Source organism: Acomys russatus, chromosome 1 (assembly GCF_903995435.1).
Source record: "Acomys russatus chromosome 1, mAcoRus1.1, whole genome shotgun sequence".
NCBI classification, from domain to species: domain Eukaryota; kingdom Metazoa; phylum Chordata; class Mammalia; order Rodentia; family Muridae; genus Acomys; species Acomys russatus.
The window spans coordinates 119,458,757-119,479,134 of record NC_067137.1 but is presented as its reverse complement, the minus strand read 5'-3'; the positions used below and the strand labels follow the sequence as shown (position 1 = coordinate 119,479,134).

The window sequence follows — 20,378 nt, the reverse complement described above, 5'->3', positions numbered from 1 at the left end:
GTCGGGATTCCCACTTTGCCTGCTCTGTTCACTGTGTCTAACCTAAGTTTAAACGAACAGCTGCAGGTAGATAGCTATGGGCAGGTTTTGATACATAATCTGAGCTCAGATCTTAGTAAGTATAAAGACTGGTAAAGTCTCCTATGATAAATACTGAATACGTTTAATAATGGGTAAGTCCAAGTGAGCACAAGTACCCGTGGAGGCCAAGTGTCAGAACCTCTGGAGTTACAGGTGGTTCTAAGTCATCCAATGCAGGTGCTGGGAACTGAACCAAGGTCCTCAGTAAGAACAGAAAACTTTTTGAGACACAGTTTCTCTGTGTAACATCCCTGGCTGTCCTTGAACTCACTCTGTAGCCCAGGCTGATCTCCAACCCACAGAGATCCAAGCGCTGGGATCAAAGGTGTATGCTGCCACCACCCAGCTAACTCAAGTATCTTGTTAGACTGATTTTTTTTTTTTTTTTTTTTGGCTGTGTGTGTATATGTGTGTGCGTGAGAGAAAGAGAGACAGAAACAGAGAGATAGAATGTTGCATTGGAGGGAGACTGCTTGGCTTGCATGTGTTTATGTGCACCACATATATTCCTGGTGCCCTAGGAAGTCAGAAGAGGACACTTGATTCCCTGGAACTAGATGGGGTTTCTGCTCGTTGTGAGTTGCCAAGAGGGTGCACGGAACCAAGCCCAGGACTCTAAAAGCCACAGGTGCTCTAATCACTGATCCAGTCCCAACATTGACTAATCTTGCCTTTGTCTCCCCGGCCATATGCCACCATGCCTAGCAGAACAGAAGTGCTTTTATTTCCAACATAAATACTTCCTGCCACCCTGGAATGTTCATTATATTAAAAAATTGCCATGTGCTGTTAGAGCTGTGGAATCTGGTTTATCTCTTGAACTTCAAACCCAGGCATGGTTATGTCAAGTGTCTTCCAGGACTCCTTGCCTGGGGATGGCCCCTGACTATGACAGGGAGGAGATAAGAGCAAAACAACCCAAAGCAAAAAGAGTCTTTAAGAAGAGCCCTAGAGAGCAGCGCATCTCCGACACAGGTTACTATTGTTTATCCCATGGCATCAAAGTGGCTAAAGCCATGGAAGGCTCAGGCATAGAGAGAAAGCTCAACAGGAAACTAACTAGCTGACTGTTTCAACTTTCCTAGCCAGTCAGTTTCTACTAATCTGATGAAGTTGCTGCTTTCTCTGTTGTTATTTACTTCTTTACTTGGAAACCTCATCTGAGGGAACCTTCTTCTCTGCCCAAGAGTCTTTCTATTGGGAACTCCAGCTGGCTGCCTCAAAAGGGATTCCCCAGCTGAAGTCTGTCTGATGTTCTGAGTCCCCAATTTGATGGTGTTTGCTGGCTGCTGTCTGTCTAAATTCTACTTGCTACTTAACTCTTTTATTTTTGGTTTCCTGTATACCTAATAAACTCATTCAATCAAAACCCAAGTCTGACTGTCATAGATTAGTCTCTGGACCAGACAGACACAACCACAAGTCTGACAACCACTCAGGTTGGGTCTCTTTTCTGGCTTCCTCTGTCAAGCAAACAGTGTGCCTCTGTGCCCAGCTCTATACATTTTTTGTGCAGATGTTTATTAATTATCATGCAATCTTCCACAGGACCAAGTCTGACACTCAGCAGAAACAAAAGCCCTTGATAAATGACTGCAAAATAACACTAAATCACTTTGTGTGGTAGCACAAGCCTGTAATCCCAGCACCCGGGAGGCAGAGACAGGCAGAGCTCTGTGAGTTCGAGGCTAGCCTAGTCTACAAAGTGAGTCCAGAGAAACCCTGTGTTGAATTCCCACACTAAATCAACCAGCACTGTGGCATAGCACACTTTTGATCCTTTAAGATACCAGGCTGGCCTCGAACTCAAGAGATCTGCCTACTTCTACCTCCCAAGTGCTGGGGTTAAATGTGTGTGCTACCACACCTGAGCCGACTTTTTTTTTTAAAGGATTTTTAAAATTTATTTATTCTATGAGTATGAATACTTTGTCTGCACATAAGTGCACTACGTGCATGCTGTGCTGTGGAGGGCAGCAGAGGGTGCTGGATGCTAGGAAGTATAGTTACAGGTCACTGTGAGCCACCACATGGGTGCTGGGAACCAAATCTGAGTCATCTGAAAGAGAAGCCAGTGCTCGTAACTACTGAGCCATCTTTCCTATAACCTCCTTTTTTATCTCTCCCCTTTCCCTTAAGACAAGGTCCTACAATGTAGCTGGCTTGCCTGAAACTTACTAAGTAGATCAGGGTAACCTTGAACTCACAGAAATCTACCTGCCTCTGCTTCCCAAATACTAGGGTTAAAATCCATGCATCCCCACCATACCCTTTGTTAGGACTGGGTTTTGTTCTTTTTACTGTCCTCAGTTGTGATGAATTTGGAGTAATCCTCTAAATGTTAGCTAGATCAGACCTTTACAGATCGACGGTCTTCTGTTGGGGTGGAGGTAAGAAGGAACAATGTAACGTGATGAGACTTGGCATCTAAGACTTCTTTTTTTTAATCTTGGAGCCATTAGCACTAATGTGCTGGGTCAACAACCTAGGGCCTTGTACATACAAGGCAAGTGTTCTATCACTGAGGCACATTACCAACCCACTATCTCACTTTTATTTTGAGACAGTGTCTAACTAAATTGTCCAGTCAAAGCCGAAATACATTCTGTAGACTAGTCCTCTCCACTGGCCTCTGAGGGTTAGAATAATCCACTCTATAGACTAGTCCGCTCCACTGGTCTCTAAGAGTTGGAATTATAGACAGAGGCCACCAAGCTGACCATATTCTTTTCAATGCTGGTGGTTTTTTTGATGCCACTTTTGGCAAATAATAGTTATGTAGCAGTGGTGGCCTTTATGGCATCATGAGGATTTTCAGGTGTGGCATATTCAAGAAACTGTCTAGGACAGCCAGGGTTACACAGAGAAACCCTGTCTTAGGGGAAAATGAGAAAAAAAAAAGAAACAAAACCATTTTCCAGGCAGAGAGAACCACTTAGTGTTCTTCATGTGGCTTGTTGTACTCCTGCCAATTGGCTAGTTAGGGCTAGAAGGTGGCTCAGTGGTTATCAGCACTTGCTACTATTGTAGAGGACCAGGATTCAATTCCAAGCACCCATATGGCAATTCACAACTGTTTGTAACTCCAGTCTCATAGGATCTAACACCTTCTGATCTCAGGGAGCATCAGACATGTATATGATACCAAGAAAGGCAGGCAGGCAAAACTGTCAAATACACAAAATAATAATGTTAGAAACAAACAGTAGCTTTCAACATTTGCTGTGCATTGGATGCACATCAGAGTCGTTTGTGACTTCTTTTTTGAAAGACAAGGCTTCTTCCCTAGTGGTCCTGAGTAAAAGGGCTGGGACAATAGACAGCCATGGGGATGAGAAAGGTCTGGTAAGACACTCTTCTACAAGACAGCCTGTTTAAAATTTTTTAGTTAGATGAATTCCTTTTATTATATGTGTATTGTGCCATCTCTCTAGCCACAGGGCAGCCTGTTTTAGACACACTTCTTAGTTATGTGTGCTTAAAATACTGCACAAGACTTGGTTTTCTCCTTTTAGACTTTAGTCTAAATTAGTAGATGGAAGGAAAAGAAGAAAAGAAAGCCTCTATGTTTTTGAAAACTAAAATGTATTGATAGATTTCTTTTTTCTTTTTGGTTTTCCAAGACAGGGTTCCTCTGTCTAGTCCAGGCTGTCCTGGCACCACCTCTGTAGACCAGGCTGGCCTGAACGCAAAGGTCTGCTTGCCTCTGCCTCCCAAGTGCTGGGATTAAAGGCATGCACCATCACACCCAGCTTAATTTTTTTTTTTTAAATCATCAAGCAACCAATTAAATTCAAACAAATAAATGGGGAAGAAACAGAAGCTGATGGCTCCAGCACTAACATGGAGGCTCATATGGACCTAGGAGTTTGAGACCAACCTAGGCAGCATAAAGATATGCTGTCTTCAAAAATAAGATGTTATGGCCGGACGTGATGGTACACCTCTTTAATCCCAACACTAGGGAGGCAGAGGCAGGAGGATCTCTGTGAGTCAAGACTAGTCTGGTCTACAGAGCTAGTTCCAGGACAGCCAGAGATACACAGAAATACTATGTTGAAAAAAAAAAAACCAAACAACAGGACAGACAAAGCTACAAAGAGAAACCCTGTCTCAAAAAACAAAACAAAACAAAACAAAAAAACAAAAAGAAAGAAAGAAAGAAAAAAAGGGGGAAAAAAAAAAATCAAACAAAAAACCCAAAAACAATTTAAAAAAATGCTTTAGGGGGGCTGGAGAGATGGCTCAGTAGTTAAGAGCCCTTACTACTCTTACAGAGGAGCCACATGTGGTGGCTCACAGCCATCTATAACTCTAGTCCTATGGAATCCAACAAGCACACAGGCAGTACACATTTTTGCACACAGGCAAAACGTTTATAAAACACAAAGTAAATCTAAATGCTTTAATACTGAGTCCAAGTCCACAACAACAACTTAGAAGAAATATTCTTTACTGTCTTGCTGAGTATTTTAAATGGGTAAAAACTCCATATTTAATTTAGATAGCATCAATGTAGAAATGATAGTTAATACAAAAAGCCTCGTGGAGCCAGACGTGATGGCGCATGCCTTTAATCCCAGCACTAGGGAGGCAGAAGTAGGTGGATCTCTGTGAGTTCGAGGCCAGCCTGGTCTACAAAGACAGGACTACAAGAAAAACAAACAAACAAAAAGTCTAGTGGCTCAGTTGGTGGTGACAGTGGTGGTGCACACCTTTAATCCCATCACTTGGAAGGCAGAGACAAGCAGATCTCTGTGAATTCGAGGCCAGCCTGGTCTACAAAGAGAATTCCAGGATAGCTAGAGCTGTTACAGAGAAACCCTGTCTCGAGAAACAAAAAAACAAAAAGAGAACATCTCCTGTGGGCGACCAAAAATCTGAGAGTGTTTACTTTGGAGAAGAAAGAATTGAGAAGACCTCAAAGGCTGGCTGTTATTTGGACCGGTATACTGTACATATGGAACTCCATATGGTGAAACAGAGAACAGAGGTATAGAAAGAAGTTTCCAAGACACATGTCATCTACAGCAAGGGAGAAAAGCTGTCTAATAACAACAAATAATAATAAAAGCTGCTAGACACCAGGCACTGTGGGAAGGTAAGACTGACCAGCAAACCAGCCAGCAATCATGGTTATATTTTTTTTTCTTTTTCCTTTTCTTTTCTTTTTCTTTTTTGGGACAGGGTTTCTCTGTGTGGCCCCTGGACTTACTTTGTAGACCAGGCTGGCCTCGAACTCACAGATAATAGCCTAAATCATGGCTACATTTAAAAAACACCAACTATTTTGTCACATGTTACAAATGTCTTGTTTTTAATTAGATGGTTCCAGTTTAAGAAAAAGATGGCTGATTATATTACAGTAGCGGCAAGTTTCTGTCAGAGGACAGAAGTGAGACCTCTAAGAGCGTCTACGGCTGTTACTCATCAGTCATTGTGCACTGACACTGAGCTCCCATGTGTTCACTCAAATGAGGTCTTTGCATGGGGTAGAGTGCTACGGTGCAGCGCTGAGGTCAGCTGTGCTTCCCTGGTAGCTTCGGAGCCTTGCACAGAGGGCAAGGACATTTCTTAAATGAACTACTACAAAGAAGCTCCCTTTTCATTTGCAACCCATGCTACCGTGTGACTGCCAATGAAGAGGTAGCTTCTTACAGTTTTCTAAGAGGAGGGGACCCACCATGATATGCAGAGTCACACACCAGGAGCACCAGAGCTGGCCAGGAGGCAGAGTGGGGCAGGGAAAACAAAGAGTCAGGCCTTTATTATGGCTCCCAGGGAAAAGCAAACCAGAGCAAGAAGCTGGCTTGGACTGGCTACTCTGGATAATTTCAGAAACTCTTGAGATACAGAGTCTCTTGTTGATGTATGGCCCTAGGGTGTATGTAAAAGCAAGAGAGAGCCAGTAGTTTAAAATACAGGCTATGACATGTCTGCTTTGCATATGAAAGGCACACCTAAGGGATGGTACTTTGTTATGGCTAAGAATTAGCTCACCCTGGGTAGAGCCAGCAAGGGCCCAGATAAGACAGAACTAAGACTACAGAAAAATAACAGTGCAAAGCTTTGGTTTTATTCATAGTAGCTTTCAAGAAAGCAAGAACTTTAGCTGGCTCAATGCTGTACTCATTGTCCACAGAACAGTGCCTGACATGCAGCAGGTATTTAAACGGCTACTTAATGAATGAATGAATGGATAGATGGATTAAATGAATGAATGAATGGAATGAACGTAGATTGAAAACCTAGCTTGCCTTGGGCGCGCCAGGGTGGTTCACAGCTGCTTCTTATAGGTACTTGAAAGAGTCTCTCAGATTGAAACTAATGACTAATTCCCCCCGCCCCAACAGGGTTTCTCTGTGTAGCCTTGGCTGTCCTGGACTCACTTTGTAGAGCAGGCTGGTCTCGAACTCACAGCGATCCACCTGCCTCTGCCTCCCGAGTGCTTTGATTACAGGCATGAGCCACCACCGCCTGGCTATAACCACCTTCTTTACTTCTTTATAGCTCTTTCAACAGAAAGCCTCGGCTCAGTTCTTACCTAATCCTGAACTAAGGAAATATAGTCATAGAAATGCAGCATAACAGAGTATTAAATGGGGGATTTTTTTCTTTCCTGCTCCATCACTGACTAGATGGAGGGCTTGACTACATCAATTTCTCAGGAGTGTTTCCTCAGTAGAAAGTAAGAGGGCAATAAGAAAGTGAAGGTGGGAGCTGGAGAGATGGCTCAGAGGTTAAGGGCACTGGCTGTTCTTCCAGAGGTCCTGAGTTCAATTCCCAGCAACCATACAGCGGCTCACAATGCAGATAGAGCCCTCATATACAATAAACAAACAAATCTTTTTAAAAAGAAAGTGAAGGTGAAAACATGTCCATCAGAAGAGGTAACATTCTTTTTCTTTTTTAAAGATTTATTTATTTATTATGTATACAGTGCTCTGTCTGCTTGTACCCCTGCAGGCCAGAAGAGGGCATCAGATCACATTATAGATGGCTGTGAGCCACCATGTGGTTGCTGGGAATTGAACTCAGGACCTCTGGAAGAACAGCCAGTGCTCTTCACCCCTGAGCCATCTCTCCAGCCCACAGGTAACATTCTAAGAGAAGAGCAAGGAGAAGTACAGTCTAGCATCTGATGGCAACAAATGCCTATGCTCACCAACGCACAGTATCAATCCCAGCAAGGCTTTATCTATCAATGGTTCCTTCACACATATCACAGGATGAATAGGTGGCTAAATTTCATCCTTCATCAATTAGGGCAGGTAACATAATCCCACTGCCTCTCTCACCTTAACAAGGCCTACCTCAGGGTAAGAAGTAGGACATGCCTTCGATCTAGCATTCCAGAGACAGAGAGGCAAGTGGATCTCTGCAAGTTTGAGGCCAGCCTGGTCTACGAAGCCAAGTTCCAGAACAGCCAGACCTCCATAATAAGACTCGGTAGCAGGAAAAACACAAAACAAAACAAACAAAAAAAACCAGATGGATAGAATAAGATCTGCTTTATAAATTACAACAGTTAAATGAGTAAACACAAATATAACACTTAAAACTGATTGTAAACCACCATTCACTTCCTAAATCTCACTTCTTTCCTATGAGAGGAATAACTTTAAAGTCTCGTCTACAGAGTGGAGTTCTAGGACAGCCAGGGCTACACAAAGAAACCCTGTTTTAGCTGGCGAGATGGCTCAGAGATTTAGAGCACTGCCTGCTCTTCCAGAGGTCCTAAGCTCAACTCCTAGCAACCACATGGTGGCTCACAACCATCTATAATGAGATCTGGTGCCCTCTTCTAGCCTGCTTATGTTCATGCAGGCAGAGTACTGTGTACATGATAATAAATAAATCTTTAAAAAGAAAAAAAAAAAAAAAAAAAAACCCAAACAACAGAAAACCTGTCTCAACAAAGCACACCAATAGTCTTGCACCTAAGGGTCAAACATTACAGAAAGATCGAAAGAGCCAGAGTTCATGGAGTTTTCCGTGAGGCTGTGTCTCCTAGTAACTCATAAAGTCTCATCAACATGACTGTCCAAATGTGAGTTGAACAAGGATGACACCAATAAATATACCAAACTGGACAGAAGGATCATGGAGCCTCAACCCTATACAAAACTACAGACAACTGAGGAAAGGAAAGGTAGTCTTCCCTAGGGATGAGCAAACAATGGTTGTCCAGTGCCTTATGGTCAGCTAAAAATATACATATAAGTGGCATTATATATATGTGCTGAACAGGTTATATTTAGAAATAGATGCAATAACAGTTGGTGAAAAAAAGAGGCCATGAACGTACAGGGGAGCAGGGAAGGATTTATGGGAGGGCTTGAAGGGAAGAAAGAGAACTGAGAAACATTGTAAATTATAATCTCAATTTTTTTCCCCAAGACACGGTTTCTCTGTGTAGCCTTGGCTGTCTTGGATTCACTTTGCAGACCAGGCTGGCTTCAAACTCGCAGTGATCCACCTGCCTCTGCCTCCCGAGTGCTGGGGTTACAGGTATGTGCCACCGTGCCCAGCTTCCAAATTTTTTGGTCCAGTCTCACAGTTTTGAGTTCAAACAGTCTTTCTTCAGCCACTTCAGCAGGAGCTGGGACGAGAGCTGTGAATCACTAGGCCTGGTCAGAGCAGGGCTCAAAGACTTTAGCATTTGCTGTAAGTAGTACAGGCTTCATTTGTTTCAACTGGGTTCAGTTGGTATCACTTTAAGAAAGTAAATGTCTTAAATGAAAATATTTTAATTTTAAAAAATTCTTAAATTAGTCAAATTAGCCTCAATTGAAGTTAACTGAACTATTTTTATGAAATATTCCATTTACAAAAAGAAGAGAGATGCCTAACTAGAAAGCCCAGACTGTCCTTCAACTTGAGGGGGTCAGGGTTTCTGTCTCTGCCTTTCAATGCTGGGGTTGAAGGCATGTACGCTTATCATGCTCAGCAACTACACTCACTGGAGGAACAGAAAGGGTTACTGCACTACTAATAGTTAAGAGATGTAAGAGGCAAATTACACAGCAATTAAGACAAAAATTAAAAATTAAATACTAAATCAACATACCTTTTGTAGACTTGTTGGATTCAACTGAGTTTTGTCAATTATTTTTATTGCAACCTAGGGAGGGAAAAAGTATTTACAGACGTTTAGAACTTGCTAATTATAGATTAACCAGTAATAGTTTTGTAAATTCTCACATATATGGCATTGTTTTAAACAGCAATTTAAGGCTGGGTGGTGGCGCACGCCTTTAATCCCAGCACTTGGGAGGCAGAGGCAGGTGTATTGCTGTGAGTTCAAGACCAGCCTGGTCTACAAAGCGAGTCCAGGACAGTCAAGGATATACACAGAGAGACCCTGTCTCAAAAAACAAAACAAAACAAAAAGGCAATTAAAAAAAAAAGCAAATCTCAGCTAGTTGTGACAAAGCAATTAGAACTTCATAAGACTATATGATTAAAAAACAGAGACCTTGGGCTGAAGAGATAGCTCAGAGGTTAAGAGCACTCACTGCTCTTCCAGAGGTCCTGAGTTCAATTCCCAGCAACCACATGGTGGCTCACAACCATCTGTAATGAGATCTGGTGCTTTCTTCTGAAGTGCAGGCAGAACACTGTATACATAATAAATAAATAAATCTTTAAAAAAAAATACCAAGAACCAAAAAACAGAGACCTCTCTGGGCAGTGGTGGAGCATGCCTTTAATACCAGCAGTTAAGAGAGAGAGGCAGGTGGAGATCTGTGAGTTCAAGGCCAGCCTGGTCTGCACAGTGAGTTCCAGGGCAGCCAGGGCTACAGAGTAAACCTATCTCATAAAGCAAAAAAAAAAAAAAAAAAAAAAAAAAAGCCAGGGGTAGTGGTCCACATCTTGAATCTTAGCATTCTGGAGGCAGAGGCAGGTAGATCGCTGTGAGGCCAGCCTAATCTACAAAGCAAGTGTAGGACAGCCAAGGCTACACAGAGAAAGCCTGTCTCTAAAAACCAAAACACAAAGTCAAAACAAAAAAAACAGATAGTTCACGCAAATGATATTATTATAACATGTTAACATTTTTTACATTTGTTATTTACATAGAGGAGGGTGAGATCCCTCCATCCTTCTCTCATGCTGGACAAGTGTTCTGCCACTGATCTTTAGCCCCCATTGCCACTTTGCTATTTACTGAAACTAATTTCAGATTTTGGAATCCCAGAGCAGAAACCTGAAAGGAATGTTCAGCCTTAAATACCTGTCGGAATGTCTTGTACATAGAGCTTTCTTAAACTGGTGCTGAATGTAAAAGCATCTAGCAGCAGGAAGTGTCCTGGTGCCAGGAGACCAGATGGAGTATCCAAGCATGAACCTGCTTCAGAGAACAGTAGAAAACTCCCAGAGAGAGCTCCAGACGATTCTGTGGGCTAACCATGCAAAACATATACTGAGGCAATAAGTGTGTTACCTGACAACCTTTGTTCAGAAAGAGGATACCAGCAGATAGTATTTAAGAGAAAAAGGAGCGCTGGAGAGATGGCTCAGTGGTTAAGAGCACTGTCTGCTCTTCCAGAGGTCCTGACGTCAATTCCCAGCAACTAGATGGTGGCTCACAACCATCTGATGCCCTGTTCTGGCATGCAGGTATACATGCAGATAGAATACTTATATACATAAAATAAGTAAAATCTTTTAGAAGGGGGTGGGAGGAGAAGCTACTAGAATATAGGGGAAAACTATGGCTTCTACCAGGTGTGGTAGTGGCACACAACTTTAATCCCAGCACTAAGGAGGCAGAGGTAGTCAGATCTCTTGAGTTCGAGGCCAGCCTGGTCTACAAAGCAAGTCCAGGACAGCTAAGGCTACACAGAGAAACCCTGTCTCAAAAAAGTATGTCTTCCTTAGAAGGGAAGAGATCAGTGTCAGTAATATTTAGTAAATGGATGAGTATCCTCACCTCACAAGCTGACTGCAACAAGCTTGTTGCATTAAGATGGCTGGAAGTGCAGTGGTAAGAGCATGTTCATACCATGCGTAAGGTCTTGGGTTTGATCTCCAACAACAAAAAAGGAAAGTGGAATTAAATATGTTTTTTTCTACAGATTATGTGTCAAGTGCTGAAAAGTGGAGGGGAACTTAAGAAGAAAAGGATTAGTTACGACTAGAGTATGAATTGAACTCAGCTTCCACTTAAAGTACAGATCAGCCAGCAGACTGTCCCGTAAGATGCAGGAGAGCCCTTTCCCACTGTGCGCCCTGCACAACTCAGACCCTGAAAACCCACTCAAGAAAGTATGTGCTGGCCAAAGCCTGGGACAAGGGCTTGCAGACTCTCCATGCCAATGCTTCTCATACTTCTTGGTGCATTTGATCCTTTTTAAGAATCACTGTCAACATTTACCACACCACAAATGAAAACAGAAAAATTATAAAAATAAGTATCTACCCATTCATTACAAAATAACAAACCCACTATGTTACCACGACATATTTAATGAAATTATTTTTGTTTTAAAAGCAGAGTCTCACTATATAGTTTCAGCTAGCCTGTAACTCACTCTGTAGACCAGGCTAGCTTTGAATTCACAGAAGTCTGCTCGTCCCTGCTTCCTGAATACTGGAATTAAAGGTTGTACCAGCTTATGCATCTGTATTTCCTCTATTGTGATACGTGCTGTAACACGGCCTCTGGGAATCCTACTTTCCATTTGTGTGAAAATGAGAAAAAGTAAATGTCTTAATATTAGTAGGAAAATTGCTTTTTAAGTTTTATTTTTGTGTCTGGCATGGTGGTGCACATCTTTAATCCCAGCACTTTGGAGGCAGAGGCAGCAGATCTGTGAGTTTGTGGCTAGCTGTGTCTACAGAGAAGAGTGCCAGGGCTACACAAAGAAACCCTGTCTTTAAAATAAAAAACAAACAATAAAATTCATTCATTCATTTATTATTTGTCTGCCTATTTAGTGTGTATGTGCACACATGCGTGCCTCAGATGACAACTGTCTGAAGTCAATTCTCTCTGTCCACTGTGTGGTCTCCAGGTATTAAATTTAGATCGTCTGATGAGGCTAAGCTGTAGGAACCTTTACTCGCTGAGAGTCATTTTGCCAGTCCAACACTATAATATTTTTAAAAAATAACTACTTAATTTGGTCTAAAACCTTTACCTGATCAAATTACTGATTCTCTAAGAACCTGTTAGCCTCCAGAAATAAGAAGAAGAACCACCATAGAAATAATTTTGACTCTAGGGTGAAAAACTACCCCATCTACTTCAAGGCAACTCAGAACTGAGAAAAATGTGGAGAATATATGTGCACACACTTGTTTAAAAAAGAAAGTCAGCCGGGCGGTGGTGGCGCATACCATTAATCCCAGCACTCGGGAGGCAGAGGCAGGCGGATCGCTGTGAGTTCAAGGCCAGCCTTGTCTACAAAGCGAGTCCAGGACAGCCAAGGCTACACAGAGAAACCCTGTCTCAAAAAACCAAAAAGAAAAAAGAAAGTCAAGTCAAAATACTAGTTCCATATTTGGAAAACATTAAATTTAATTGGAAACTGTACTTAAAAAGAGAAAAAAAGTTAATTTGCTGGTAGGATATTCGAATACTACCTACACATATCTCATCTGGGGAAGAGCCAGGTTATTTATTTATCTTTATAGTCCAACTTGTACTTTGGTTGGGCACGGGTTGGATAACAGTTTCCTCTGAGGCTAAAACATTCCACTGTGCTGTGAAGCTCTTCAGCAGGAAGATAAACAACTCAAAATAGCTTCAGGAAATCCCTGAAACTGACTAGATTCACTAGGCCCCTCCCTAACGAGGTGTGGTAGCACATGTCTTTAATTCCAGCAGGCAGAAGGACTTCTGTGAGTTCCAGAGTTATACAGAGAAACCCTGTCTCAAAAAACAAAACCAACTGACCACTACCAACAAAAACCTGAGAACCCCTCTCAGATAAATGGAGTTTATCTGCAAAGAAGACTACAGAGCAGACCAGCTGCCTGGAAGACCAACTGAGGCATCTGGAAAGGACACTCTGCAACCTGTTGAGCTGCCTGCAGGCTGTGCAGTGTGCTCTGGTTCCCAACCTTGTGAGCTGGGTGGATTTAGTGAATACAGCTATCTGAGTGGGTTTTGTTCTTATAGCCCTGTAAGCAACCCCAGCAAGACTAACGGTTCACCAAGCTGGACTTCAGTGGTATGTGTACTTCGATTTGTCATGAGCTGGGGTGAGTAGATTTTTGGGTAACATCTCCCGAGGCAAAGTTCTGTCATGCAAAGAAAGAACACGGTATTTAAGTTTTCTGACCTGATGTAAGGCCTTGACCACTTGTAATCAGCAACCAAAAATACATTAAATATGGAGATAGGACAATGGAAAAAAAAAAACACACACACACACACACATGACTTCCAGCATTTGTTTTTTTTCCCTCATCAGGGTTTCTCTGTTGTAACCTTGATTGTCCTGGACTCGCTTTGTAGACCAGGCTAGCTTCGAACTCACAGTGATCCATCCACCTGCCCCTGCCTCCAAAGTGCTGGGGATTTCTAGCATTTTAACAGATTGTAATATCACTTATGTATAGTATTTCAGGGAAGAATTAACTTTTTTCAACCTTTTTCTTTTCTTTTTTTTTCTTCAAACTTTTTTTTTTTTTTGGTTTTTCGAGACAGGGTTTCTCTGTGTAGCCTTGGCCATCCTGGACTCACTTTGTAGACCAGGCTGGGCTCGAACTCACAGCGATCCGCCTGCCTCTGCCTCCTGAGTGCTGGGATTAAAGGCATGCGCCACCACGCCGAGCAAACTTTTTCTTTTTTATTATTTGATTTTATGTGCACTAGTGTTTTGCTGGCATGTGTGTCTGTGTAAGGGTGTCAGGTCTCCTAAAACTGGAGTTACAGACAGTTGTAAGTTGCCATGTGGGTGGTGGGAATTGAACCTAGGTCCTCTGGAAGTGCTATTAGCTCCTGAGCCACCTCTCCAGCTCCCAAATTTAATTTTCATAAACAGTTTTATATGGTATAATATTTGGAATCCCTAATTCCAAAGAGAGCCCTTTCTTTTCTGGTCATCACCCTCAGTCTGGCAATGTTGAGGCATTTTCCCTTTTCTTCCCTCGATATTCTGAAACCTGGTCTCCAAGCTCAATACTGTGCTTCACAGCACCTACTCTGGTTGTAAATCTTCCTATTCTAAAGATTCTATCCCGCTTCTGTTCTTGCATAGTTCACATTCAGGAACCGCTTTGTTTCTGGGTTTTTCAAGACAAGGTTTCTCTGTGTAACAGCTCCGTCTGTCCTGGAACTCGCTCTGTAGACCAGGCTGGTCTCCAACTCAGAGATCTGCCTGCCTCTGCCTCCCAAGTGCTGGGATTAAAGGCATAAACCACCACTGCTTAGCCAAAGTTTTTTTGGTTTGTTTTTCTTTTTAAATGAGTCTTTTTCCTGCATATATGTAGGTGCACCATGTTCTGCCCATGGAGGCCAAAAGACAGCTGTGGATCTCCTGAAACTAGAGTTACAACAGTTGTAAGCTGCTATGTAGCTGTCAGGAACTGAACCCACTCTGCAAAAGCAGCCACTATTTTCAATGCTGAGCCATCATCACTCCAATCAGGGATTGCTTTTCAAAAAAGGTCAAATATGTTGTATACAGCTTTACTAAATTAGGTGAAAGTCATCGAGGCTACTATGAGTGAAAGATAATCACTTAACATATCGCCGAGCGTGGTGGCGCACGCCTTTAGTCCCAGCACTCGGGAGGCAGAGGCAGGCGGATCGATGTAAGTTTGAGGACAGCCTGGTCTACAAAGTGAGTCCAGGACAGCCAAGGCTACACAGAGTGACCCTGTCTGGAAAAACAAAAAGCAAACATATCTACACAGCCTGAGAAGAACACTCTCAATCTCTTCCAAGCTAGGCTGCCTCAATCACCACATTAACCTGCAGTCTGGAGAGTTGAGACAGAGGTAAAAACTTGAGGTCACCAACAAAGGGTGACTATGGGGTATGAGCACTGTGGTGTATCAAAAAGATGAAGGCTAAGTAACTCTGATGCCAGAAGCAAAGTATAAAGTTTGGAGAACAGGCCAAGCAAAGACCCCTGGAAAAAAATGTTTACCTCCTAACTCCTAATGAAAAGAAAAGATCCTAACATCTTGACCTGAAAGGTGTTAAAGCATCCATAACCATTGAAAGAGCTGTCCAAAGTGTACAGTGCTCTTGCAGAGGGCCTGAGATCAATCAATTCCTAGCAACCAAGATGAGTAGCAGGCAACCACCTGGAAATCTGGCTGTAGAGAAATCCAATGTCTTTGGATTTCTTGGGCACCTACACTCATCAGCACAAAACAACACAGACAGCGCGCGCGCACGCACACACATACAAAATAAAACTTTTAATAATAAAAAGAACTCTCCCAATAGCTGGAATATTAGTCTGCTGAAGCTACCATAATAAACACCACAGACAGGCAGCTTAAACAACAGAAATTCACTTTTTTCTGTTTTAGAGGATGATGTTTCAAAATCCAAGGGCCAACAGGGTTGGTTCTGGTGAGGGCTTTGTTCCACTTCCAGACTGTGTCCTTACATAGTACAGAAATGACTCTGTTGTCTCTTTTTACAAAAACACAAATACTGTTGATACATAAGGTCTATAAAGACTCTGCTACCCAAACATAATCACTCTATAGGCCAGAACTTCAACAAGTGAACGTGAGGACAAACCTTTAGTCCATGGTGGATGCAAACTAAAACAATGACAGTAGCTGGTTACGAAATAAAACTTAAAGGGCTGAAGAGATGGTTAAGCTGTTAAAAGCACTTCATGATTTAATCCCAGCACTCGGGAGGCAGGCACAGGCGGATCGCTGCGAGTTCGAGGCCAGCCCAGTCTACAAAGTGAGTCCAGGACAGCCAAGGCTACACAGAGAAACCCTGTCTCGGAAAAAAAAAAAAAAAAAGATCCAGAGGATCCAAACCCTATGACCTCTGTGTGCACCAGGCACATGAATGTAGCACATACATACATGCAAGTTAAACACTAGTAAAACACATATACAAGAAAAAAAAATCTTTAAAGAAAGATTTCTAATTACAACTTAATAAAATACAATAGTGGGCTGGAGAGATGGTTCAGTGATTAAGACTGCCACCTGCTCTTCCAATGGTCCTGAGTTCAATTCCCAGAAACCACATGGCGGTTCACAACCATCTGTATTGTGATCTGATGCCTTCTTCTGGCCTACAGGTGTACATGCAGGCAGAGCAAGAAGCATGTGCGCCACATACACAGCTGGGTGTGGCAGCACAAGGCTTTAATCCCAGCACTCAGGGAGGTACAGTGAGATCCCTGAGCTTGAGGCCAGCCTGGTCTGCAGAGAGTTCCAGAATAGCCTAGGGCTACAGAGAAACCCTGATGAAAGAAAGAGGGAAGGAGGAAGCTGCAAGTATACAGTAAATACATGATTTTAAAAGTATTTACAAGCCGGGTGTGGTGGCACACGCCTTTAATCCCAGCACTCGGAAGGCAAAAGCAGGCTGATCTCTATGAGTTCAGGGCAGCCAGGGTTACACAGAGAAACCCTGTCTTGAAAAAACAACAACAAAAAGGAGGTATTTGGATTTTTATGGATTATTAATGCCTGAGCAAAGGGATGTACCAATACTTCCCAGAAGTAAGCCCTACACAAAGAATATAGAGCTCTTCAGGCAGTCAGACAACAGGTGCCAAGACCTAAACACGAGAACTTTGTCAAAGCAGAAAAGAGACTGCACCACACAAGAAGCAGCAAAGAAAGAAAGAAAAAAAAAAAAAAAAAAAAAAAGAAGCAGCAAAGAGGAAGTTAATTCTGTGGTTTCATTACATGTACTTGGATAAGGAACACAAGAGAGGAAACCCCCAATATTACAGAAGCCGGGAAAGCATGCACCTTGCAACACACATGGGCTACCAGAGATCCTCAGAAAAGGAGGGAACCCACGGGATAACCTGAAAATACAGACAACCACTGATCTCCACGTGCCATGAGCTTATGTTATATACAGACATACATGCATGCAACTCAAGACAATTTTATTGGTTTTTCCACTGAAGAAGAACAGAACATTACTCATTTTTCAAGTTAGATCACTCCCGTGGTGTATTTACAGCGGAAGAAAAGCAAAACTCCCCAGTTTTTACTGAACACATACCACAGCAAAAGGAAGCCCAAGCACTTACCTCTCTGCCAGTAAGGATGTGTCTTGCCAATTTCACTTTTGCGAAGTTCCCCTTGCCAATTGTTTTCAACAGTCTGTAGTTTCCCATGTGAGGCTGTTCATCTGCACAGGAAGCTATTGAGTTTCTACACCGAGCTCCAGAGCGCCCGGTGCGAGAGGTGACTTCTTGCCTCCCGTCTCCATGTGAAGTGTGCTGAAACATAATGTAGACAGACAAAGAAATTAGAGGATAAACAGTGCTGCCAAGTGTTAGAAGCACCTAGTGAAAGAAACAAACATTAAGCCTTTCACTTGAATCCTAAAGGTTTTGATGCGTAAGGCTGGAGAAGTGGCTTGATGGGTCAGGGTACTGTCTCTCCTGCAGATTCCAAGCACTCATATATTGGCTCAAAACCTCCAATAATTCCAAGGGATTTGATACCCTCTTCAAGCCTCCTCACTCATTAGTCACACACATGGTGTACAAACATGCAGGCAGCAAACCCTTCAAGCATATAAAACAATTTTTTAAAAGAGCTAAATGTTATCAATTACACTCTTTAGAAGTATGTATGTATGGGCTGGGCATGGTGACACACATCTTTAATCTCAGCACTTGGGAGGCAGAAGCAGGCAGACTTCTGTGAGTCCAGGACAGCCAGGTAGACACAAAAAAACCCTGTCTGGAGAGGGGGGAGAATGTAGGTACCTGTATGTGCATGTGTGTATATGTTTTAAATTTTATTTTAACCTAACAAATATGGTTCCAAAATTGTTATGTGTTTATATTTATGGGGCAGAGAAACAACCCGGAACTTAAGAGTTCCACTTCAGTATCTCCCTAATAAGACACCAAGGTTTACAAGCTACAACTTTTTTTTTTTTTTTAAATGTTATAGAGGAGTTTATTAAATGAGCATGGGAACAGAAGGAAAGGGGGGAAGGGTACCTCAGAGGAGGGAGGGGCGAGAGAGAGAGAGAGACAGAAACACTAAGACGGAAGAGTAAGAAGAGAGCGCTACAACTTCTTTTAAGATGCTTTTTTTTTTATGTGTATGATTATTTTGCCTGCATGCATGCAGTGGTCTAGAGGCCAAACAAGGGCATCAGAACCTCTGGTATGAGAGTTACAGTGGTTTTGAGAGCTATTGGATGCTAATCCTCTGCAAGAGCAGCAAGTGTTCTTAACCACTGAGCTATCTCTTTAGCCTCTCCACGCTACTTCATATATTTCCAGTCATCCTGAATAAGGCCCTAGTCTCTTCCCTATAAGACAATACATATACTATACATCTTGTCTAATCTTGAAAATAAGCCATATCCTTAACTTATAGGGAAGGTTTTCTTTTCTTTTTTCTTTTTTTCTCGAGACAAGGTTTCTCTGTGTAGACTCACTTTATAGACCAGGCTGGCCTCGAACTCACAGCGATCCGCCTGCCTCTGCCTCCTAAGTGCTGGGATTAAAGGCATGTGCCACCCCACCCGGCTAGGGAAGGTTTTCTAAATGTTAAAAATAATAATCTACAAAGCCAAATTGTGCCATTAAGTGACTATCTTCCAAATTTTACTTTTAAAAACATCTCGGGAGCCTGGGGTGGTGGTGCACAACTTTAATCTCAGCACTCCGGAGGTGGAGGCAGGTAGGTCTTTTGAGTTGGAGCCCAACCTTGACTATAGAGTGAGTTCTTTGACAGCCAGGGCTATACAGAGAATTCTTGGGGTGGGGGTAAATAGGTAGGACATTATTTTATCCACTACAGAAAAAGGACTCCATAAAACTGAACAACTTATGACTAAAAAGAAAATCTACTAGCAAACTAGGATAAGAATAGACCTAGCCCAGAATGGTGTAGTACATACTTTTAATGCCAGCACTGAGATGACAGAGGCAGGTAGATCTCTGCATTCAAGGCCAGCCTTGTCTACAGAGTTCCAGGACAGCCACCCTGTCTCAAAAACAAACATACAACGGATCTTCCTTGACTTGATAAAGATCACAGTGCCATAGCCCAGGCACTGCCATGCTGCCCACTGTTCTCTTGGCAGAGTACTAAATAAACTTGCTTCTTTTCAGTTCTCTCTCTCTCTATTTTGGATACTGGGTCTCTGATAACAAGTTGGCTTCAAACTCACTACGTAACTGAAGAATGACTTTGAATTCCTGATCCTCCTGTTTTCGTCCTCCAACAACAATCCTAGCAAATGTTACAGTCAATGGAGAAATTTTAGAATTTAATCTTTGTGCCCCGCCCCTTTTCATTTCACCCTACCTTTCTCTATTCATCATTGGCCCAGCTTGGCCACAAACTTGCAGATCTTTGTCTCGAACTCTTTAGTGTTGGGAATACAGGCAGGTAACACCACATATAACCAGAATAATCTTGGTTGTTTTTTTTTTTTTTTCCTTCTTCTTCTTCTCCTCCATCATCATCATCTTTTTTTTTTTTTTTTTTTTTTTTTTTTTTTTTTTGGTTTTTCAAGACAGGGTTTCTCTATGTAATAGCCCTGGCTGTCCTAGAAGTCTCTTTGTAGACCAGGCTGGCCTAGAACTCAAAGAGATCCACCTGCCTCTGCCTCAGAGTACTAAAATTAAAGGTGTGCACCTCAAACTGCCTCCTGAATGCTGGCTTTAAAGGATGCACCACCATGCCTGGCTTTTTTTTTTTTTTAAATACTGTCTTTAGGGTTGAAGAGATAAAGCACAGTATCATTATTTGCTGTGCAACCATAAGAATCTGAGTTGAAACCAAGAACCCACACAAAACAGACAAGCACTGTGGTTCAAGTTGTAATCCCAGTGCTAAGGGGGCAGAAACAAGACTACCTCGGGGCCTCATGGACAGGCAGTCTAGGCTAATCAGCAGACTCCAGGTCTCACAAACTAAGGAGTGAGAAGCCTCAGTAGGTAAAGGTGCCTGCTGCCAAGCCTGATGACCTCCACATGTTTGCTGTGGCACATACACTCCCACAATAAATGTTAAAAATATTAAAACAACCGAGCAGAGGAGGAGGGTGCTAGAGAGACTGATGCACCAACCAAGGACCATACACAGTGAGGACCTAGACCCTCTGCTCAGATGTAGTAGATAGGCAGCACAGTCTCCTTGTG

The 20,378-nt window shown here is 42.5% G+C and overlaps 1 protein-coding gene across 9 annotated transcripts in view; it reads right to left on the bottom strand.

Moving 5' to 3' along the window:
* The window catches only part of Mark3 (microtubule affinity regulating kinase 3), an 86,694-nt gene that overhangs the window by 49,968 nt on the left and 16,348 nt on the right, over positions 1–20,378 (bottom strand). For 8 of the 9 annotated variants that reach the window (XM_051151811.1, XM_051151794.1, XM_051151803.1 and 5 more), the window contains exons 2-3: positions 17,292–17,483; positions 9,152–9,205 (exon numbers count right to left, since the gene is read on the bottom strand). In XM_051151811.1, coding sequence (XP_051007768.1) covers positions 9,152–9,205; positions 17,292–17,483 — 246 coding nt within the window. Of the gene's footprint in view, positions 1–9,151; positions 9,206–17,291; positions 17,484–20,378 lie in introns of those variants that run through there. The other variant, XM_051151855.1, reaches the window with a different exon arrangement.